This window comes from Eumetopias jubatus, unplaced genomic scaffold (assembly GCF_037043125.1).
Source record: "Eumetopias jubatus isolate StellerSeaLion01/CBP00866 unplaced genomic scaffold, mEumJub1_p1.0 scaffold_6, whole genome shotgun sequence".
Lineage (NCBI taxonomy): Eukaryota > Metazoa > Chordata > Mammalia > Carnivora > Otariidae > Eumetopias > Eumetopias jubatus.
The window spans coordinates 119,752,872-119,777,187 of record NW_028274812.1 but is presented as its reverse complement, the minus strand read 5'-3'; the positions used below and the strand labels follow the sequence as shown (position 1 = coordinate 119,777,187).

General features: G+C 43.9%; 1 protein-coding gene across 1 annotated transcript; it reads left to right on the top strand.

Annotated features, from left to right (window-relative positions):
- The first annotated feature begins 1,867 nt into the window (after positions 1 to 1,867).
- Positions 1,868 to 22,751, top strand: LOC114222186 (butyrophilin-like protein 1). The gene is made up of 9 exons (XM_028120593.2): positions 1,868 to 1,952; positions 3,720 to 4,067; positions 16,670 to 16,951; positions 17,066 to 17,266; positions 17,513 to 17,533; positions 17,625 to 17,651; positions 18,518 to 18,544; positions 21,662 to 21,688; positions 22,093 to 22,751. The coding sequence occupies exons 1-9, from the start codon at positions 1,868 to 1,870 to the stop codon at positions 22,749 to 22,751; spliced, it is 1,677 nt and encodes a 558-aa protein (XP_027976394.1).
- The last annotated feature ends 1,565 nt before the right edge of the window (positions 22,752 to 24,316 follow it).

Here is a 24,316-nt window from a genome sequence, read left to right as displayed (position 1 = left end):
GCACTGTGCATTTGCTTCTGCAGGGACAGGTTCCTGGAGCTGGTCCTGAAAGATCCTGATGCCCAGTATTAAACTGTCCATTCCAGGTTGTGGGATGATGTGGTTGGTCTCCTGCTGAAGAAAAGCAAAGCAGCTATGCTGGTGGCTCCACAAAGGCTCTTGTGCCTGAGAGACACCCACAGACATGGTATCATCTTAGTAGTGAACAGTCGGGCAACCTGAAGAGTAGTAGTTGTTCAGTAAATTGTTGCTGAGTCTGTGTCTTGTGTGTCCTCCTGCGGAGTGGGTCAGTGTACCTGTCCCTGCCCTGTTTCATGGCTCTGATCATGCTGTTTCCTTCCTGATAACTAGGGTGCACCATCCAGAGGGCAGGGCAGAGTCTGCTGCAATTTCTTGTTGTAAGCTTTCACTTTCAAATGGTGGAAGAAGTCAGCACAAGGTGGAGTCTTCTCTCTGGGAGTGCTGAGTGCCCCAGCTCCTTGTTTCAGAACAGGCCCCTGCAACCTGTCCCAGGCTCTGCTTCTCTGCTCTCCTGGGAACCACTTGCCTCTCAGACAAGAGGAGCCTGTAGCACCAGGGTTGGATCTGGAGTCAGGGTGTGGGACTCGGGCAGTGAACTGCAGACGCAATTTCTGAAAACAGATTTGGGGTCGGCTGAGATCTTGCACTGCTAAGTTAGAGATATTTATGAAGTCCCGGATTTTCAAGTAGGTGAGTGGGTTCTGAAGACACTTGTTGGACAAGAGGAGGAAAGCTGGGAGCAGCTGGCTGGGAGGAGGAGGCTGAGATCGTGGTGGGGCTGGGGTGGTGGTGCTGGATAATAATGAGGTTCTGAGAAGACCCAGGATAATTACAGTGAGGGCTGCACTTTTTTCACTTATTTAATGACATTTCTGTAGCAATCCTAGGACCAGGCACTGTTCTAATGACAGGCAGTGACTCTCCATACATAAATTCGTAAGATTCTCCTTATACCTTGGGGTATAACTTATGCTCTTACTATCCCCGTTTTGCACATGAGGAACTGAGGCAGAGCAGGTCAAGAAACTTGCCTAAGAAAGTCACACAGAAAGTGGCTGAGTGTGGAGGAGACGTCAGCAGTCAACCTCAGTTTCTTTCCTTCCCAGGACCATTGGCTGCCCCCCATGTATAAGTAGTTTGAAGCCCTTTTTCTGACCAGGACTCATTTTATCCTCTGCCACTCTGTCTCTCTGGGACCCTTTTTCCTGAGGCAGAAACTCCTCAGAGATAGAGAAGATGAAGATTATTATCTTATCATGGGGTACTGACTGGGCATTGGCTGTGTGGAAGGCCAGGTCCTTTGTCCCAAGCAGCAAAGGGCTGGGGGGAGGGGCATGAAATTCAGGTGAACTCAACAAGCAAAAGACCCGAGGACAGGGTGCCTGTGGTAGAGCCACGGTGTCCTTGAGGTGGACCAAGTCTGACTCTCATGCTTCTCAGTCATTCCCTGGTCATAATTAGGGGGCAGCAGAGGAACAGCACGCAGGAGCTGGTGTGTCCTTCATGGGGAGGGCCCTGAGTCTGGGCCCTGTGTCCCTGTGGTGGCCTGTGACTCATGCAGACATGGAGGAGGCCCCTGTGCTGAGGCAGGAAGGTTCTGGTCCTGTCGGCAGAGCAGGCTGGGAAAATTTCCAAAGGGCTGGGAAGGATTTCTTGGTATCAGGGCTGTGGAGGCCCCCACCCCACCAGCATAATGGGCAGTAAGAAAGGCTCTGCTCCTGCTGGGGACTGTTGCCAGCCTTGAGCCTCGCTGTCTGCTCTGAGGCCCAGAGCTGTGGGCTGGTCCTGCCTCCTTTCCATTGATGTTCACCTGCCTCCTGCCCTGTGTCTCCCCAGCTGTGAGGAAATGAAGGATTGCTGCAGGGGCTCTTTGCTCTTTCATCTCCCCTCCCTGCTTCTCCTCTTCCAGCTGCCCACTGGGGGTTCTGCAGGTGAGTGTGTCCCCTCCCCCTTCCTGGGTCTCCCTGGGGTGGGTGAGAGCCCCCGGGGAGCTCTGCTGGTGTCTCCATCAGGATGGATGGCTTTTGGTGGAGGCCGTGGCTCTAGAGAGATTCTGGTGATCCTCCAACTGCTAATTATAATTAAACATTTAAGAAGAGTTCCTAAGCCATAAAATAAAGACATGGGATCATAACAGTTGTCTAACAATGAGTTTATGTCTTATAAAGTAAAAACTATGAAAAGTGTGAAAATGAATTTCCCCTCATTTCTTGTTTCCTGGCTCTATTGGTATCTAACCACTTATACTGTGATTATTTCATTACACCCACAGATACTGACAGGGTGTCCAATGCGTGTTAGGTGCTACTCTATGTACAAAATGAGAGAGTATCTGTCTTCACACAGCTCATTTTGGCAGGAGACAGGGAGCAGTAAATACCACAACCCCATACGATCTACGTCTGTTAGAGGAGTGGAGAGCATGGGACGAGGAAGTAGAGCAGGGTGTGGAAGTGAGGGGTGCAGGAGGGCTGTAGGCAGGCTCCACAAGGTGCTTCATAAGGTGGTCAGTGTAGGCAGTGAGATGGGAATGAAACTTGGTGGAGGTGGTGTGTCATCCTGTGAGGATCCCCCTGGATTGAGGCTTTCTATCACGTGGAGCAGCCAGAGCAAAGCCGGCAGTGTGCTTGGGTGTTCAAGGAGCCAAGGAGGTAAGTGTTGGCTGGAGCAGGGTGAGCGAGAGGGAGAGAAGCAAGCATTGGGGGTCAGAGAGCAGTGGGGGGGGTCATCCCTATAGGGCCTGTGGGCCACGTGGGAGAACTGTGGAGCCATTGTAGGGCTTTGAGCAGAGGAGGGACATGGTTTTGCTTACAGGTTGAAAAAGAATAGTTGGGGAGAGAATAGTCACAGGGAGCCTAGTCACTGACATCCCGCAGGTGAGACATACAGTGACTCAGCCGAAGTTGAGTAGCACAGGAGGTGAGAAGTCACTCTTCTGAGGTCCAGCTGGGGTCTTTCTGCAGAAGTGTCCTGTCGTGACATGTCCATCAGTTCTCAGAAGACCAAGGCCTGTGAGGGGTGTGACACTGAAGTGAACCTTCCTTTGTAACAAGTAGTGATTTGGGTCCTGTGATTGATGGAGTGGGGGCAGGTTTTAACAGAAATAGCTGTGGGCTCTAGTTATTAGTGCACACGTAATTCAGCAAAGTACTAAGATATGGGGACAAATATTTAACTTAGGAGCAGCTCTGGGTAAGTTCCTGAGTGTGGCTGAAGAAGCAGAGTCCCACCTAGGCCACAGGTTCTTTTTGGTCAGTTTTCAGTCTTGTCCTAAGAGGAGGCAGGTCAGAGCTGTGGATGTCAGAGTGTGGTCCCTGGAATATTTGTAACAGAATCCCTATCACCCCTAGAAATACACATTCTTAGACCCACCCCAAAACTGCTGAACCAGATGCTCTGGGGGTGGAGCCCAGAAATCTGTGTTTCTCAAGCCTTCCTGGTGATTGTGATGCCTGTGGAAGGTTAGAACCACTGAGTTAGAGAGTCCTCCATGGAAGACCTGGAGCCAGGAGCACAGGCTGCTGAGGGAGTCTCTTTGACATCATTGCTGGGTCTCTAAGTTGTTAAAGCACAAACTTGCCCTGATTCAGAGTGGTCACAGCTGAGTCCCTCAGATCAGGGCCTCCCACCTGACAGTGTGTTCCCTGCCCCTGTCCTTCATCTCTCCAGCTTTCTCACTCCTATGTCTGTGTCCACAGAGGAGTTCGTGGTGATTGGCTCCTCGGACCCCATTGTGGCAGTGCTGGGTGGGAACATCACGCTGCCATGTCGTGTGTTTCCGGCCATGAATGTGGAGAACATGGAGCTGCGGTGGTTCCACTCCAATTTCTCAGAAGCAGTGTTCATCTATCAAAACCAGCAGGAGCAGAGAGAGGAGCAGTTGGCCCAGTACACAGGGCGCACCTCACTGGTGAAGGAATTCCTCACCTGGGGGGAGGCCATCCTGCACATCCACAATGTCCAGGCTTTTGACAATGGCCTATATACCTGTTTCTTCAGAAAGGGAAGCTTCTATGAATCTGCCAGTTTGGAACTGAAGGTGGCAGGTGGGTTGTTGAACTCTATTTAGGGTGCTGTAGTATTGGAGTTGGGAACAAACTCAGGGCCAAGTAAATCAGCCCCTCATTTTACAGATTAGGGAAAGGAGGGTCTTCCCTTATTCATTAATTCAGTGTGAATATATAGAATTGCTACTAAGTACAAGATCCCCTCTGGGCACCTGGAGACATCATTGAATCAAAACATGAGCCTTGCCATGCAGAGTTTCTTTTCTTCTTCTTTTTTTTCTTGGTGGTTAATTTTTAAAAAAATTTATTATGTTATGTTTTCACCATACATTACATCATTAGTTTTTGATGTAGTGTTCCATGATTCATTGTTTGTGTATAACACCCAGTGCTCCATGCAGTACATGCCCTCTTTAATACCCATCACCAGGCTAACACATCCCCCCACCCCTCTCCCCTCTAGAACCCTCAGTTTGTTCTCAGAGTCCATAGTCTCTAATGGTTCCTCTCCCCCTCTGATTTCCTCCCCTTCATTTTTCCCTTCCTGCTATCTTCTTCTTCTTTTTTTTTTTTTTTTTAACATATAATGTATTATTTGTTTCAGAGGTACAGGTCTGTGATTCAACAGTCTTACACAAATCACAGCGCTCACCATAGCACATACCCTACCCAATGTCTATTGGTAGAATGAAGGGGAGTAAGTCGGACGGGGGGGGAGACGAACCATGAGAGACGATGGACCCTGAAAAACGAACTGAGGGTTCTAGAGGGGAGGAGGGTAGGGGGATGGGTTAGCCTGGTGATGGGTATTAAAGAGGGCACATTCTGCATGGAGCACTGGGTGTTATGCACAAACAATGAATCATGGAACACTACATCAAGAACTAATGATGTAATATATGGTGATTAACATAACAATAAAAAATTAAAAAAATTAAAAAAAAAGAATTCCTCATCAGTGGGTCATATGATACATGTCTTTCTCTGATTGACTTATTTCACTCGGCATAATACCCTCCAGTTCCATCCACGTTGTTGCAAATGGCAAGATTTCATTCCTTTTGATGGCTGCATAATATTCCATTGTGTGTGTGTGTGTGTGTGTGTGTATACACATACATACATATATATACCACATCTTTATCCATTCATCTGTCGATGGACATCTTGACTCTTTCCACAGTTTGGCTATTGTGGACATTGCTGCTATAAACATCGGGGTGCATGTCCCCTTCGGATCACTCCATTTGTATCTTACTGCACCCAGTAGTGCAATTTCTAGGTCGTATGGTAGCTCTATTTTCAATTGTTTGAGGAACCTCCATACTGTTTTCCAGAGTGGTTGCACCAGCTTGCATTCCCACCAACAGTGTAGGAGGGTTCCCCTCTCTCCGCATCCCCACCAACATCTGTCATTTCCTGACGTCTTAATTTTCACCATTCTGAGAGGTGTGAGGTGGTATCTCATTGAGGTTTTGATTTGGATTTCAGTGAGGGGGGTGTTAAAGTCCCTCACTATTATTGTATTGTTGTCGATGTGTTTCTTTGCTTTTGTTATTAATTGGCTTATATAATTGGCTGCTCCCATGTTAGGGGTATAGATATTTACAATTGTTAGATCTTTTTGTTGGATAGACCCTTTTAGTAGGATATAGTGTCCTTCCTCATCTCTTATTACAGTCTTTGTTTTAAAATCTAATTTGTCTGATATAAAGATTGCCACCCCAGCTTTATTTTGATGTCCATTAGCAAGATAAATTGTTTTCTACCCCTTCACTTTATTATTTTTTTAAATTTTTATTGTTATGTTAATCACCATACATTACATCATTAGTTTTTAATGTAGTGTTCCATGATTCATTGTTTGTGCATAATACCCAGTGCTCCATGCAGAACGTGCCCTCTTTAATACCCATCACCGGGCTAACCCATCCCCCCAGCCCCTCCCCTCTAGAACTCTCAGTTTGTTTCTCAGAGTCCATCATTTCTCATGGTTCATTTCCCCTCTGATTTCCCCCCCTTCATTCTTCCTCTCCTGCTATCTTCTTCTTTTTTTTTTTCTTAACATATATTGCATTATTTGTTTCAGAGATACAGATCTGTGATTCAACAGTCTTGCACAATTCACAGCACTCACCATAGTACATACCCTACCCAATGTCTATCATCCAGCCACCCCATCCCTCCCCCCCCACTCCAGCAACCCTCAGTTTGTTTCCTGAGATTAAGAATTCCTCATATCAGTGAGGTCATAGGACACATGTCTTTCTCAGATTGATTTATTTCACTCAGCATAACACCCTCCAGTTCCATCCACGTCGTTGCAAATGGCAAGATCTCATTCCTTTTGATGGCTGCATAATATTCCATTGTGTATATATACCACATCTTTATCCATTCACCTGTTGATGGACATCTTGGCTCTTTCCAGTTTGGCTATTGTGGACATTGCTGCTATAAACATTGGGGTGCATGTACCCCCTTCAGATCCCTACATTTGAATCTTTGGGGTAAATACCCAGTAGTGCCATTGCTGGATTGTATGGTAGCTCTATTTTCAACTTTTTGAGGAACCTCCATACTGTTTTCCAGAGTGGTTGCACGGGCTTGCATTCCCACTAACAGTGTAGAAGGGTTCCCCTTTCTCTGCATCCCCGCCAACATCTGTCATTTCCTGACTTGTTAATTTTTGCCATTCTGACTGGTGTGAGGTGGTATCTCACTGAGGTTTTGATTTGGATTTCCCTGATGCCGAGTGATGGTTGAGCACTTTTTCATGTGTCTGTTGGCCATTTGGATGTCTTCTTTGGAAAAATGTCTGCTCAGGTCTTCTGCCCATTTCTTGATTGGATTATTTGTTCTTTAGGTGTTGAGTTTGATAACTTTATAGATTTTGGATACTAGCCCTTTATCTGATATGTCATTTGCAAATATTTTCTCCCATTTTGTCGGTTGTCTTTCAGTTTTGTGGACTGTTTCTTTTGCTGTGCAAAAGCTTTTTATCTTGATGAAATCCCAATAGTTCATTTTTGCCCTGGCTTCCCTTGCCTTTGGTGATGTTTCTAGGAAGAAGTTGCTGCGGCTGAGGTCGAAGAAGTTGCTGCCTGTGTGCTCCTTTAGGATGTTGATGGACTCCTATCTCACGTTGAGGTCTTTCAACCATTTGGAATCTATTTTTGTGTGTGGTGTAAGGAAATGGTCCAGTTTCATTCTTCTGCATGTGGCTGTCCAATTTTCCCAACACCATTTGTTGAAGAGACTGTCTTTTTTCCATTGGACTTTCTTTCCTGCTTTGTCAAAGATGAATTGACCGTAGAGTTGAGGGTCCATTTCTGGGCTCTCTATTCTGTTCCATTGATCTATGTGTCTGTTTTTGTGCCAGTACCTTACTGTCTTGATGATGACAGCTTTGTAATAGTGCTAGAAGTCCGAAATTGTGATGCCGCCAGCTTTGCTTTTCTTTTTCAACATTCCTCTGGCTATTCGGGGTCTTTTCTGGTTCCATACAAATTTTAGGATTATTTGTTCTATTTCTTGGAAAAAAGTGTATGGTATTTTGATGGGGATTGCATTGAATGTGTAGATTGCTCTAGGTAGCATTGACATCTTCACAGTGTTTGTTCTTCCAATCCATGAGCGTGGAACGTTTTTCCATTTTTTTGTGTCTTCCTCAATTTCTTTCATGAGTATTTTATAGTTTTCTGAGTCCAGATCCTTTGCCTCTTTGGTTCGATTTATTCCTAGCTATCTTATGGTTTTGGGTGCAATTGTAAATGGGATCAACTCCTTAATTTGTCTCTCTTCTGTCTTGTTGTTGGTGTATAAGAATGCCACTGATTTCTGTGCACTGATTTTATATCCTGCCTCTTTACTGAATTCCTGTATGAGTTCTAGCAGTTTTAGGGTGGAGTCTTTTGAATTTTCCACATACAGTATCATATCATCTGCGAAGAGTGAGAGTTTGACTTCTTCCTTGCCGATTTGGATGCCTTTGATTTCTTTTTGTTGTCTGATTGCTATGGCTAGGACTTCTAATACTATGTTGAATAGCAGTGGTCATAGTGGGCATCCCTGCCGCATTCCTGACCTTAAGGGGAAAGCTCTCAGCTTTTCCCCATTGAGAATGATATTCACTGTAGGTTTTTCATAGATGGCTTTTATGATATTGAGGTATGTACCCTCTATCCCTATACTCTGAAGAGTTTTGATCAAGAAAGGATGCTGTACTTTGTCAAATGCTTTCTCTGCAGCTATTGAGAGGATCATATGATTGTTGTTCTTTCTTTTGTTAATATATTGTATCATGTTGATTGATTCGTGGATGTTGAACCAACCTTGCAGGCCAGGGATAAATCCCACTTGGTTGTGGTGAATAATCCTTTTAATGTACTGTTGGATCCTATTGGCTAGTATTTTGGTGAGAATTTTTGCATCCATGTTCATCAAGGATATTGGTCTGTCATTCTCCTTTTTGATGGGATCTTTGTCTGGTTTTGGGATCAAGGTAATAGTGGCCTCATAAAATGAGTTTGGAAGTTTTCCTTCCATTTCTGTTTTTTGGAACAGTTTCAGGAGAATAGGTATTAATTCTTCTTTAAATGTTTGGTAGAATTCCCCTGGGAAGCCATCTGGCCCTGGGCTTTTGTGTGTTGGGAGATTTTTGATGACTGCTTCAATTTCCTTAGTGGTTATAAGTCTGTTCAGGTTTTCTATTTCTTCCTGGGTCAATTTTGGTAGTTCATATATCTCTAGGAATGCATCCATTTCTTCCAGGTTTTCTAATTTGGTGGCATAGGGTTGCTCATAATATGTTCTTATAATTGTTTGTATGTCTTTGGTGTTGGTTGTGATCTCTCCTCTTTCATTCATGATTTTGTTGATTTGGGTCATTTCTCTTTTCTTTTTGATAAGTCTGCCCAGGGGTTTATCAATCTTGCTAATTCTTTCAAAGAACCAACTCCTAGTTTCGTTGATCTGTTCTACTGTTCTTTTGGTTTCTATTTCATTGATTTCTGCTCTGATCTTTATGATTTCTCTTCTCCTGCTGGGTTTAGGCTTTATTTGCTGTTTTTTTCTCTAGCTCCTTTAGGTGTAGGGTTAGGTTGCGTATTTGAGACCTTCCTTGTTTCTTGAGAAAGGCTTGTATTGCTATATCCTTTCCTCTCAGGACTGCCTTTGCTGTATCCCAAAGATTTTGAACAGTTGTGTTTTAATTTTCATTGGTTTCCATGAATTTTTTTAATTCTTCTTTAATTTCCTGGTTGACCCATTCATTCTTTAGTAGGATGCTCTTTAGCCTCCATGTATTTGAGTTCTTTCTGACTTTCCTCTTGTGATTGAGTTCTAGTTTCCAAGCACTGTGGTCTGAAAATATACAGGGAATAATCCCAATCCTTTGGTACCGGTTGAGCCCTGATTTTTGACCTAGGATGTGATCTATTCTGGAGACTGTTCATGGGCACTAGAGAAGAATGTGTATTCCATTGCTTTGGGTTGGGATGTTGTGAATATATCTGTGAAGTCCATTTGGTCCAGTGTGTCATTTAAAGTCTTTATTTCCTTGTTGATCTTTTGCTTAGATGATCTGTCCATTTCAGTCAGGGGGGTGTTAAAGTCCCCCACTATTATTGTATTGTTGTCAATGTGTTTCTTTGCTTTTGTTATTAATTGCCTTATAAAATTGGCTGCTCCCATGTTAGGGGTATAGATATTTACAATTGTTAGATCTTCTTGTTGGATAGACCCTTTAAGTAGGATATAGTCTCCTTCCTCATCACTTATTACAGTCTTTGTTTTAAAATCTAATTTGTCTGATATAAGGATTGCCACCCCAGCTTTTTTTTGGTGTCCTTTACCATGGTAAATGATTTTCCACCCCTTCACTTTCAATGCGGGGGTGTCTTTGGTTCTAAAATCAATCTCTTGCAGGCAGCATATTGATGGGTCTTGTTTTTTAATCCAATCTGATAGCCTGTGTCTTTTGATTGGGGCATTGAGCCCATTTACATTCAGGGTAACTGTTGAAAGATATGAATTTAGTGCCATTGTATTGCCTGTAAAGTGACTGTTACTGTATATCGTCTGTATTCCTTTCTGGTCTATGCTGCTTTTAGGCTCTCTCTTTGCTTAGAGGACCCCTTTCAATATTTCTTGGAGGGCTGGTTTCATGTTTGCAAATTCCTTTAGTTTTTGTTTGTCCTGGAAGCTTTTAATCTCTCCTTCTATTTTCAATGACAGCCTAGCTGGATATAGTATTCTTGGCTGCATATTTTTCTCGTTTAGTGCTCTGAAGATATCTTGCCAGTCCTTTTTGGCCTGCCAGGTCTCTGTGGATAGGTCTGTTGCCAATCTAATATTTCTACCATTGTAGTTTACGTATCTCTTCTCCCGAGCTGCTTTCAGGATTTTCTCTTTGTCTCTGAGACTTGTAAGTTTTACTATTAGATGTCGAGGTGTTGACCTATTTTTATTGATTTTGAGAGGGGTTCTCTGTGCCTCCTGGATTTTGATGCCTGTTTCCTTCCCCACATTAGGGAAGTTCTCTGCTATAATTTGATTGAATATACCTTCTGCCCCTCTCTCTCTTTTTTCTTCTTCTGGGATCCCAATTATTCTAATGTTGTTTCGTCTTATGGTATCGCTTATCTCTCGAATTCTGCCTTCATGATCCAGTAGTTGTTTATCTCTCTTTTTCTCAGCTTCTTTATTTTCCATCATTTGGTCTTCTGTATCGCTGATTCTCTCTTCTGCCTCATTTAACCTAGCAGTTAGTGCCCCCATTTTTGATTGCACCTCATTAATAGCCTTTTTGATTTCAACTTGGTTAGATTTTAGTTCTTTTATTTCTCCAGAAAGGGTTTCTCTAATAACTTCCACGCTTTTTTCAAGCCCAGCTAGTATCTTTAAAGTCATGATTCTGAACTCTAGGTCTGACATCGCACTACTGTCCATATGGAGTAGGTCCCTGGCAGACGGTACTACCTCTTGTTCTTTTTGCTGAGGTGATTTTTTTCATCTTATCATTTTGTCCAGAGGAGAATAGATGAATGAGAGAACAAAATGCTAACAGGTTAACAATGTCCCCAGAAAATATACTCTAATCAAATCAGAAAAGACCTGAAACCAGGGGAAAAGAAAGGGAAAGAAAGAAAAAAGAAAGAGAGAGAAAAAAAAGAAAAAGATAAAAACAAACAAAAACAGAACAAAACAAAAAAATACAGAATATGATCAAATATGATCAGGCAGGTGCATAGATCAGTGCCACACACTAGATTTTGGGCGTATTTTGGTCTCTTAGAAGAAAGTGCCTCCCAAAATTTTAAAGAAAGAAAAACTTATATATGTACAAAAATAAGGGTAAATATGATGAAGGGATGGAATATGACTGTAAAGATGGAAAGTATAAAAGATTTTATAAGAGGAATTGATAAGATAAAAGTTGGTTGAAAAAAGAAGGAAGAGGATTTAAAAAAAAAGGGAGAGAATGTGATCAGGCAGGGGACTAGAACAAAGCCATACACTAGAGATAGGGTATATTTTGATCTTTTAGACGAAATTGTACCCCAAAATTTTAAAGAGGGAACAACTTATATATATACCAAAAATAAGGTTTGCTACTCTGAGGGGATAGAATATGACTCTAAAAATAAAAATAAAAAATAATTTTTAAAAAACGGTTTGATAAGATGTTGGTTGAAAAGGGAAAAACTAAAATTAAGAAAAAAAGAAAAGAAAAATAAAGTTTAAAAAAATTAACTTTGAAAGACTAAAGAATCTAGGGAAAAAAGCCATGAATTCTATGTGCAGTATTCCCCTAGCGATGGAGTTCTGCTGTTCTAATTGATCGGTAAACTTGGTCTTGGCTGGCTGTTCTTGCTGATCTTCTGGAGGAGGGGCCTGTTGCTGTGGTTCCCAAATGTCTGCCGGAGGCGGAATTGCCCTGCCCTTGCCAGGTCTGGCTAAGTAATCTGCTCGGGTTTGCTCTTGGGAGCTTTTGTTCCCGACAAGCTTTCCATACAGCTTTGGAGGATGAGAGTGAAAATGGCGGCCTCCCACTCTCCGCCCCAGAGGAGCCAAGAACTTGGGGCCCCACTCCTCAGCGAGCCCCCAGAGAAAAGCAGTCAATCACTCCCATCTCCCCTGTCTTTGGCTGCACTCCATGCTCACCCGGCCTGTGACCGAGCATTTCTAACTCTGGCACGTGACCCCATGTGGAGTCTGCAAACCCAGCAGATCCCTGCGGTGCGCTCCCATACCTCTCCTCCTAGGGGAGGAAGGGGAGTCTCCCCGGATCTGCCTCTTGTTGGGTCCCTGCTGGAGGAGCAGTTGTCCAACTGTGCGGTGGGTCACAGTTTATGGCAACCCCGAGATGAGAGCCCTCTCCTCAGCTCCATCTCTGCAGCCAGCTTCCCTGCTCCAACACCTGGGAGCTGTGCCACACTCAGGCATCCCCAGTCTTTCTGTGCTCCCGAGGTTCCTGAGACCACACTGTCCCGCGAGGGTTCCACCCCCCGCTTAGCCACTGGAGCGACATCCGTCAGCAGAGCCCACTTTTAAAAGTTCCGATTTTGTGCTCCGCTCTCTATCACTTGCCGGTAATGGCTGACGGAGGCCTCCTCCCCCACTGTCTATCTTCCCAAATATCACCTTGGATTCACTTCTCCTCACGTCCTACCTTCCAGAAAGTGGTCGCTTTTCTTTTCAGAGAGTTGCTGCTATTCTTTTCTTTGATCTCCTGTTGAATTTGTAGGTGTTCAGAGTGGTTTGATCCCTATCCAGCTGAATTCCTGGGACCAGACGAAATTTAGGTCTCCTGCTCCTCTGACATCTTGCTCGTCCCAGACCAGAGTTTATTCTCTAAAAAGCAATACAGATGTAAACAGATGGGTTATAGAGGATGTTAGATGGTGATGAGTAGGCATTGAGAGAAGTGGCTATCTTGGGGTGAGAGTTCCAAGCAGAATACCCATGTGAAGTAATTGAGGTAGGAGTGTGGCAGGTGTGTTTGGGCACACAGACAGGCCACATGGTTGGTGAGAGAGGTGAATAGTAGGGTGGTGAGAGGTGAGAATCCTGGAATACAGAGGTTTTCCTGGACCAGGTCCACAGAGAAGATATTGATCAGGAAAAGTTCATGAGTAGCACACACTTGAGCAGGTACTTGGGATCACCAGACTCTTCCAAAGGGCCTTTCTGGTTTGTGTTCTGGACCATGAGGGGCACAGAGAACATGGTGATTGTGATTATGAGCAGTTAACCAAATAGTCCTGGGGCTAGAATGTGTGTACCCAGGGGTGTGCAGGAGTGGGAATTGGGGAGGAATGGACAGCTGCTTTGTGGTGGAGAGACAGATGGGACAGTATAGAAGGCTTTTTGAGCTGGGTAACGGAGTTTGGATGTAGAGGTGAGGAAATTTTAAACAGAATGGTGTAGGATGGGGGGTTTGCTTTGACAGTGTGAGGGAGGATGGATAGAAGGAGAGGAGACTGAAGGCATGAATGTAGTTACACAGAGGAAGTTTGGCTGTCTGACTTCATGTGGGGGCTGTGAGGTGGGAGACATTTGGCTTCAGAGAGGTTTAGAAACTAGACACAAATGAGTCAGTAGATTTGGGGACAGTGTGAAGGGGGAAGTGGGGACTACGGAGAGTCCTAGGGTTTCTCTTTTGCCATTTGTTTAATTGTAGTAGAAATATTGATAATTATATGTTATTTCCCAGTTGTCATGATGCTGTGTAACACACTGTAAGAAATCTCAGTGGCATATAGCCATTTATTTAATTTGGGCATTAAGGGAATTTAGCTAATCTAGGCTATATTTGGCTACTCTTCTTTTTTTCTTCATTTTTCCAGTTTTATTTTTTTATTTAAATTCAATTAGCTAACATATAGCACATCATTAATTGCAGATGTAGAGTTCAATAATTCATCAATTGTAAATAACACCCAGTGATCATGTAGTTGGCTATTCTTTTTTTTAAATTAAATTTAATTTTTTTATGTTAGTCACCATACATCATTAGTTTTTGATGTAGTGATCCATGATTCATTGTTTTTGTATAACACCCAGTGCTCCATGCAATACGTGCCCTCCTTAATACCCATCACTGGGCTAACCCATCCCTCACCCCCCTTCCCCTTTAAAACCCTGTTTGTTTCTCAGAGTCCATAGTCTCTCATGGTTCATCTCTCCCTCCGATTCCCCCTCCTCTTCACTTTTTCCCTTCCTTCTCCTAATGTCCTCCATACTATTCCTTATGTTATGTTGTTAGTCACCATATATAGTACATCATTAGTTTTGATGTAGTATTTGATGATTCATTATTTGCATATAAAAAACACCCAGTGCTCATCACAACACATGCTCTCCTTAATACCCATCACTGGGCTACCCCATCCTCCCACCCCCTCCCCTCTGAAACCCTCAGATTGTTTCCTGGAGTCCATAGTCTCTCATGGTTTGTCTCCACCTCTGATTCCCCCCCTTCAGTTTTCTCTTCCTTCTCCTAATGTCCTCCGTGCTATTCCTTATGTTCCAAATATGAGTGAAACTATATGATAATTGACTTTCTCTGCTTGACTTATTTCACTTAGCATAATCCCCTCCAGTTCCATCCATGTCAGTGTAAATGGTGGGTATTCATCCTTTCTGATGGCTGAGTAATATTCCATTGTATATATGAACCACATCTTTATGCATTCATCTATTGAAGAGTATCTTGGCTTCTTCTGCAGTTTGGCTATTGTGGACATTGCTGCTATGAGCATTGGGATGCATGTGCCCCTTCTTTCCACAACATCTGTATCTTTGGGGTAAATACCCAGTAGGGCAATTGCTGGGTCATAGGGTAGCTCTATTTTTAATGTCTTGAGGAACCTCTATACTGTTTTCCAAAGGGGCTGTACCAGCTTGCAATCCCACCAACAGTGTAAGAGGGTTCCCCTTTCTCCACATCCTTACCAACATTTGTTGTTTCTTGCCTTGCTAATCTTTGCCATTCTAACCAGTGTAAAGTGGTATCTCAATGTGGTTTTGATTTGAATTTCCCTGATGGCTAAAGATGTTGAACATTTTTTCATGTGTCTGTTAGCCATTGATAGCAGTATTTGGCTACTCTTACCTGGGTTTGCTCATACATCTTTGGTCATGTTGGGGAAATATAATTAAAAGGAAATCTCTGAGAAATCTTCTTCACAAAAATAACAGGAAAGAAAACTCTTTTATTATAGAATAAGATTTACCATAATGTGATGTGTATCATAGACAATCTTTGAAGAGATGCAAAGACAAAGAAAATCACCCTTTTTCATAGCCATGCAGACACAACTGAACACACGTGTTCTCAGGGTAGACAGTTACTAGCTCTCAAGTAAGTGAACATGACAGCATCAACTGTCACAAACAGATCACCCTCAATTTACTTGGTAATTTGGGTGACAATACATGTTAGCTAATTGGCTTCATCCTGAAAAAAATGCATTTTCCAGTCTTCATGACAGGAGGTGGTCTTACATGTGGATCCTGGTGCCCACTGAGGTTAGGCTCCTACCCTGGCACAGGAAGGGGGAGAGAGGTGTGCTGTCTTCCTTGGTGTGAGCAGTTCAAAGGGAAGATTCCCAGGTCCTTGGGAAATACATTCTTGGATCACAAAGCTGGCTAAGGGCCTATCTGTGTTTTTCAATGGATTTATATACATTTCAAAGAGGGGGAGAAAGCACCCACAATCACATGTTTCCTCAAGTAAATGCTAAAAGAAAAGGATAGGAAGGGGCTCTCTTTCCTTATTTTCAACAGGGACAATAAGCCCCTTACTTTTAATATATTTTGCTCTGACAGTGGACCTTGGCTGGGTTTGCTCACAGAGCTGTTGTTCATCTGGCTGTTGGCTGGGCTAGGACAGCTGCACCTGGAAAGGCTGTGCTAGCCTGAGCATGTCCCTCCCATGGCAGAAGGTGAGGCAATGGCACAAGCAGTTTCCAACCTCTCCTAGAGTCACATTCCCTGAACTAGCAGTGGCTGAGTCAAGTGACGGGATGGAGCCCAGAAGCAGAGTGTGAAGTCACTAAGAATATGTGGCAGAGGGTGAGCTGGATGTAAAAAAGGCTGAAGGATTTGGGAATATTTTCATCATCAGCCTATCACAGATGGGGCCAAACATGAATTAGTTCAGGATTTGAGTTTGGAACATCCGTGAGCAACTCTGGCAGAGCTAACCCAGGGATGTGGATATTAGGGAGGGAGCTCAGGATGTAGGTGGGGTTGGTGAAGGTGGAAGTGATGTACCAAGTGGCAGTGTGTGCACAAGCAAATGCCCTGGAGAGTGTGTGAGGTGAGAAGAGCAGAGAAGGATGGATCCTGAGACCAAATTCCTCTTTCTGTCACTCTGGGGGATGGATTTCCCACCCTCATGGTTGGGGAGAAGAGTCCTGCCCTCTGTATCTGCTCAGGTCCCCATGCTCCTTCCTTCTATTTTCTGTGGCAGGACCCATGTTTTGCTCCCTGCTGTGTTCACTCCTCACTCCTCACTCCTCAATGAGGCCTCCAGAAAGCAATGCTGCCCTTGGAGTTGTGCATGGGAAGGCTCTGCTTGCATCCCTGGGTTCTGGGCGGCCTCCCTGTGCTCCCTAGCTTCTCTCTTGCAGGTGTGGGCTCTGGCCCTGAAATGCACATCACAGGGCCAGAGGAGGACGGGGTCCGAGTGGTGTGTAAGGCATCAGGGTGGTTCCCAAAGCCCCAGGTGCAGTGGAGAGCCCTCAGTGAAGAGAAGTTCCTGATGTTCTCTGAGACCCATGTCCAAAATGCTGAAGGGCTGTTCAGTGTGGAGGCTGCTCTGGTGGTGAAACACAGGTCTTCAAGGACTGTGACCTGCTCCTTCCTCAACCCAATCCTGAGCCAGGAGAAGGCGATGGCCATTTTCATCCCAGGTCTGTGCTGTTTCCCTCTCCCAGTAGGGCCATAGGGAGGGGGTAGGAGTCCCTGGGTGTGCTGGGTGTGCTGTCCTGGGCTGTGACCCTGACTGTGTGTTTGACCAGACACAGAGGACTTCTTTCCCCAGACTTCTCCCTGGATGTCAGCTTTCATGGGGATCCTGACCTTGATGATGCTCTTACTCCTTGGGACTGCCTACTACACCAAGAGAGAACATACTGCAAAGTGCCAGGAGATGCAGGAATGGGAGAAACTCCACAGGGAAAAGGAGGAGGACCAGTGGGCAAAGGAGGAGGCACTGAAGGCCAGAGGTAAGGCAGGACAGTGGCCAAGGCCTGTGAGTGTGGCAGCTGGTGCAGAGGAAAAGTGGACAGAGGGCCCTTGCCCTGGACTGGGTGGCTGATGAGGTCCAGAGAGGACAGCTGGAGCTGTGGAGGCTCGATGGATCTGGAGCTATAACTTCTAGGGTACTGAGATGCGCATTTGTGTGTTTGTCATGTGCAATCTTGGCTGTTCTTAGAGATGGGAGTTCATGTTTACTTCTCACTCTCTTTCAGATGAACTCCAAGCAGATCTTGGTAAGTTCTGCTTTTCCTCTAGAACTTTCTGTGTCTTCTTTGTAGGAGAATTCTGGTTCTTAGCTCACCTGTTTCCTGTGTTGCCTTTCAGACTGGAGGAAATCTGTTTACCTGGCTGGTGAGTGACTATCCAGATGTCCTTGGGTCTCTTGTTCTACCTAAGTCAAGGCGTCCCCTCTCCTTGTTTCAGGCAGGGACTGAAGACCCTTCCCTGGGGCAGAAGTGGAAGCTGGTGGGAAGCAGAACCCTGTTGCTTGAGCTTTCCTCAATCTGGGCCACTGTTTCCCACCCAGTGCTTGAGAACCTGGGGGTGATGGTGGTCCCTGGAGTCTGCCGTGCATCTTGGGTTTATTCCAGTGCTGACCTACCTGCCATATTGCTAACTTTTTAGCCTTCAGTGCAACTAGTTCTGTCAGCACTTGGAATCCAAAAGCCAGCTGCTCTGAGATTTTAGTAAAGGAATTATATAAATTAATGTGGTCATTAAGGTTAAGAGTGTGACCTCAGCTATATAATACCAACTAGGGAGAGTGTGTTCTCTCCAGTTCCTGGAAGTTGTGATCACGAAGTGATGGGTAGAGGTCTGGACAGACTATGTATGAGAATGTGGTGGAATGAGCTGTCAGTGTGCCCAAATAACGATTGTGTTATCTCAGAAAGATTGGCCACTTTTACCCTAGAGTTCATCTCACACCCCTGCCTGAAATCACCTCTCCTTTTGGGTTATTTCTCAAATATCTCTGTGCTCAAAATCACTGGGTGTACTAATGATTTTTTTTATAGTTATGGAATTTTATATATTTAATCCATATAATCTTTTCATACAATATATATCAGCACATGGCAGGAGGTCTTCTCCTCTCCAGCCTCTCCCCACTCTGCAGCTAGTGTCACCTATATTCCAGAGGGCAGGCAAGGGTCAGTAGATCAATGCTGAGCAGGCTTGCTCTGACTGAGGTCTCACCAGGGTGTGTTCCTTTTCAGCCTGGAGCAAGGCACAGCTGTATGCAGGTATGTTACTCAGTTTCCCGTTACCTTACCTCCCCTGGCTCAACTCAGCCCCCTTCTATGTCATGGACCCCACACCAGGTTGGGGTTGGTGTCCCTGCTCCCCTTGCCACTTTTGTCTTCTTCCTCTGAAGACTGCAAAGACTGTCCTTGGGAACACAGATCTGCCTCCATTCTGACCCATCCTTTACTGCAGGTCACTGTTAGGGTTAGCAACACTGAACTCTGAACATACTTTGTTCAACTCATAATTTTAATTGGTGCGTTGACAACAGAGAGGTCATTTATAAGAAGAGTCTGGAACAGGATAGTGACTGTATAATTCAGAAACTGTTGTTTGTAGAGGATTTCAGAAATCAAGCTTTCCTGCTTGGGACTCAGGTCTTCATAAGTGGGTCTTTGGTTCTGAATCCATTTCTCCCTGAAATTCCTACTTTTTTGGCTGTGGTTTTGGTTTTCCTGTTTCTTGCAAACCTCTGGCATGTTGGTCTTCATTTTGCTTCCTCATACTCTGACTCCCTGTCCAAACTGGGTTTCTTCCTTTAAATGTGCTTAGTTGCTGAGGAATTAAATACTTTAGAGCAGGTGTTCTGAATCTGAGATCCAGAGCCACCAGAAAATTTATGGATTTCTGGGGGGTGGGGTCTGTGAGCCACCTGCAATTATATACAACATCTTTTGTATATTTTTGTGTAACAAGAGCAATAACATATATATTATAATCATATATTATTTAATATGTATTGTATATTAAATATTTAACATGATTTATGATATATATGTATTTTTAAAAACAGCTACTAATATTTTTTCACAAATATTATCCTTCCTTTTAGGAGAACATTGCACTTACCTGATGGGCTTGAACTTGGTCAGGTTTATTAGAGGCAATGCGTGAAGATTGCAAAAGGAGAAACCTAGAGGAGTTAAATTCTTTACCAGAAAAAGTGAGGTTCAAATCAGGAAAGAAAAAATGTGTTAGGAGAAGAGCAGGGGATGAGAAGGAAAGTAGAGAGCCTGAGATTCCTTTGGAGAGATTTTGGGCAGATAAGAGTGGTAGAAGAGACACCACAAATCATAGCCGTGTTGGTTTGAGTGGGACATACACAGAGGGTGTGCAAGTTATTTGCATGTATGAAAGGTAATAAACTCCTGACACCTGTTTGAGAGATTTCTGAAAGGACTTATATTTATTTTAAGCAGTTTGGAAGTAATCATGTAACCAAGTTTGCCTCTGATAATGAGATCATCTTGATCTTCTAGCAGCATTGGGATGGAAGTGTGGTCTGGGGGATCCTAAAGCAATGAAAAGTTATCCAAGGGATCCTTAGTACTTGGAGGAGTTAAGAGTCTGTGCCCTTTGAACCTGTGTAATATGTGCTTTTTCTTTTTGGCTGTTTCTATTTATGATCAGGGATATAGACTGTGAGAGCAGAGAAGGGGAAGCCAGAGGTGAAGGAGGCTGGGGGTCCAGATGTGTGAGTCTCCTTAGAGAACCTCAGTGATTATTGGGATTTATGTGAAAAATGATGATGAAATAATCATCTTTAGCATCTCCCCCTTCCCTGCTGAATTGATGTGCATGATTTATTTGTTTATTGATTATTTATTGATTATTTTATTTTTTTAAAGATTTTATTTATTTATTTGAGAGAGAGAGAGAATGAGAGCTAGAGAGCATGAGAGGGAAGAGGGTCAGAGGGAGAAGCAGACTCCCTGCTGAGCAGGGAGCCTGATGTGGGACTTGATCCCGGGACTCCAGGATCATGACCTGAGCTGAAGGCAGTTGCTTAACCAACTGAGCCACCCAGGTGCCCTATTTACTCATTATTTTAAAAATATATTTTTATTATATTATGTTAGTCACCATACAGTACAACAAAACTAATGATGTACTGTATGGTGATTAACATAACAATAAAAAATTTAAAAAAACCCAGTGCTCATCACAACATGTGCTCTCCTTAATACTCATCACCAGGCTACCCCATCCCCCCACGCCCTCCCCTCTGAAACCCTCAGATTTTTTCCTGGAGTCCATAGTCTCTCATGGTTCGTCTCCACTTCTGATTCCCCCCCCCTTCAGTTTTCCATTCCTGCCCCTGATGTCTACTGTGCTATTCCTTATGTTCCAAATATGAGTGAAACCATATGATAAATGACTTTCTCTGTTTGACTTATTTCACTTAGCATAATCCCCTCCAGTTCCATTCATGTCGATATAAATGGTGGGTATTCATCCTTTCTGATGGCTGAGTAATATTCCATTGTATATATGGACCACATCTTCTTTATCCATTCATCTGTTGAAGGGTGTCTTGGCTCCTTCCACAGTTCGGCTATTTTTTTAATAAAAAAAAAAGATTTTAGGGGCACCCGGGTGGCTCAGTTGGTTAGGCGGCTGCCTTTGGGTCAGGTCATGATCCCAGACTCCTGGGATTGAGCTCCACATCAGAACCTGCTTCTCCTTCTTCTCCCTGCTCTTGCTCTCTCTCCCTATCTCTGTCTCTCTCTCTCAAAAAAATCAAATCTTAAAAAAAGATTTTATTTGTTTATTTATTTATTTGAGAGCCATTGGAGTGGGTGGAAGGGCAGCAGGAGAGAGAGAATCTCAAGCAGATTCCATGCTGAGTGTGGAGCCTGATGGGGGGCTGGATCCAACCACCCTGAGATCATGACCTGAGCGAAAATCAAGAGCCAGATGCTTAACTGACTGAGCCATCCATGTGCCACTAGAGTGCAGACACAAGTATGCCTTGTGTACTAGTATTTTGATCTCCCCCATTCTTTTCAAGAAAACCTAGCTTTCATGATGGATATGTGGTTAGGAATTGAGAAAACATAATTTGAAAGTGAAATCTGGGCATAGATTCTTCTTTTCAGGTTGTTTTCCAGCCTCTCAGTAGTGTGAAGCTTTATGGTGTGGCTCTCATGGGAAGGCTGTAGCATGATGGCTGTGTGTGTGTCTGTGTGTATGTAAGAAATAAATGCATCAGGGAATGTTTGCAAAAGATATTTCCCTGTAACTCTTGCATCACTGTATTTTAGAAGACTAGATATAAACACCAATGTGTTCAGACTTCTCAAAGCCTTAACATGAAACATATGGTTCTTTTGTAGATTGGCGGAAGGAGAAGTTCCAGCCCTGTGAGTTACTTTGAGTTCTTTCTGCCCCCCCCCATGGCTGCTGACATCTCCTCAGCCTGCTGTGGTGAATAGATGTTGGCCCCATCAATGGTGGTGGGTTCAGATGGGGCGGTGAAAGTCACATAGCTTGGATTGGTGGGTGTGGATGATAGCAGATGCTAAAGAGATACCCTTCAGTGTTGGAGTCCAGTCTGCTCCTCAAATGCCTGTGACATGTCAAACCCCCAGATCAGTCTCTTGGTTACTTATCCTGGTTGGAAAGGTCTGTACTTGAGTCACAAGACTCATCTCAGGAGGCTTAGCCCTACCCACATGCATCTAGATGTCTGGGAGAGGGGGTGGTTGATGTGTGCCTTGTTATGGGTCAAGGGGAGACCTCAAATAATTGGCAACTCTCTCTGCAGTGTCTGTTACTCTGGATCTAGAGTCTGCACATCCAAACCTTGCTGTTTCTGATGAAAAGTCTAGTGTGACCTGGAAGAATACAACTAAGGACCCAGGAAAACACTGTAGCATCTTAGGTCAGGAGGGCGTCACATCAGGACACTGTTACTGGGTGGTGGAGATCAGGAATGGAGACAGAAGTGAGTGGTGTCTGGGTATCTGTAGAAGAGATGTGGAGAGGACATACTGCTACCAAGAGTGCCCAGAAAGGGGGTTCTGGGCTGTGGGAGTATATTTGCAAAATTATTGTGCATATTCCAACTCTGTGATTCCACTATCCTGTAGGCAAGCTCCCCACAGGGTTGGGGTTTTCTTGGACCTCAAGGAAGGGGATGTCTCCTTCTACAACATGACTGATGGCTCCCACATGTTCTCCTTCCCTCTAGCTTCCTCCTCTGGGGCTCTGTTTCCATATTTCATGTTGAGGTCAGGAGATGTGTCCCTGACCATCTGCTCTGTGGTGGGTGGGCCTGCAGAGACCCCAGTGACCCTTAACAATCTTCCTTCTTCTTTGGAGGAGCCTGTGAGCCTCTCAGGGGTGGGGTTCAACTCAGTCTCTGGTGTTGATGGTGCTGAATGTCCATTACTCCCCTGCAGCCCTGAGGCTATGTCCCCATAGAGCCCCAACACTGTCCCAGACTCCTCATGATGGCTCTTCCTGGAGCTGCAGACTCCCTGGGGCAAAAGCCTCTGGGGTTAGCCCTGGATGACCTGGTGTCTTGCCTTCCTGCTCTGGATGAAGACTTCCTAGGGTGTGGTTATGAGAACAGTCAGTTCACGCCTTATGCTCAGGTGAGAAAAGTTAAAAGTTGACTGTTTGTGCTGGTTTGGAGCAGGCTGAATTTTACTATTGGAAGTTATGTTTCTTTTGGTAATGAAAATTATTTCATGGAGTCTTTATATTCTTTGGATATGAAAGGAGATGAGGGCTGAATGACTCTGCGGGATTACATGGTGTTTGTTTTATCTAGCTTGAGTTGTGCAGATAAACCCAGAGGCTACAGGTGGGTCATCAGCTCTATTTTGGGAAATCTACACTCTGACCAGAGACATTGGCCATCCAAAAATTTCTGGAGAAATGGATGGCTGATGGACTTTAAGAAGAGATGAGTCTAATATTCTATTGTATAAATTTCCTATTCTGCAATGGATGAAACACACTTATGATATCTTAGTAAATTTCTGTTATTTGAAAAACTAATGCTGTGTTAAATCAGGGAATTAAGGATGAGGATCTGGGTTCCCCTTTTGTGTCAACACCAGTTGGAAAGAACAGAATTGCTACCAGAACAAAGATGTGAATGGTGAAGAGAGTTTTCAGATGCCCGGTGAATTGAAGAAAGCATTGATCATGAGCACAGTTCCAGGATCTATGTACTGCCTCTCAGTACTTCCAAGTCCAATGAATAAGGTATCAACCACAGAAAATAAAAAGACACCAGACTATTTAGGGCTCAGACCTTCAGGCATGAAGGTGTATTCACTCCACAGGTAGAGAATTCTGACCTGCTGTGCTTCTGGGAGAGATGAGAAGACACAGAATTGGAAATGGAAGAAGGGAGTCACGGATATCAGTTCCTGCCTGTGACCAGGCAGAGAAAAAGGACTGTAGTAGCTTTGCATATTTTTTCTTTCTTGTCATATAGATGTGTTTATTTGTATTTATGATCTATTTTCTTCCTCTCTCTTCTAACCTTTATGATTTTATTCAAGTTGTTGATGGTTATATTTAAAATAGAGCCTCTATAGGAAACCATCAAAATTCTAGAGGAGAACACAGGCAGAATAGTCTTTGACCTTGGCCACAGCAACTTGGTACTAGACATGTCTCAGAAGCAAGGGGAACAAAAGCAAAAATGAACTATTGGGACTTCACCCAGATAAGAAGTTTTGGCACAGCAAAGGAAACAATCAACAAGACTAAAAAGCAGGGTACAGAATGGGAGAAGCTATTTGGAAATGATATACTTACTAAAGGGTGCTATCCAAAATCTATAAAGAACATATTAAACTCAACAACCACAAACCAAACAATCCAGGTAAGAAAGGGGTAGAAGTTAGACATTTTTTTCAAAAAGACATCCAGATGGCTAACAGACACATGAAAAGGTGCTCAACATCATTCACATCAGGGAAATACAAATCAAAACCACAATGAGATACCACCTCACATAGTTCAGAATG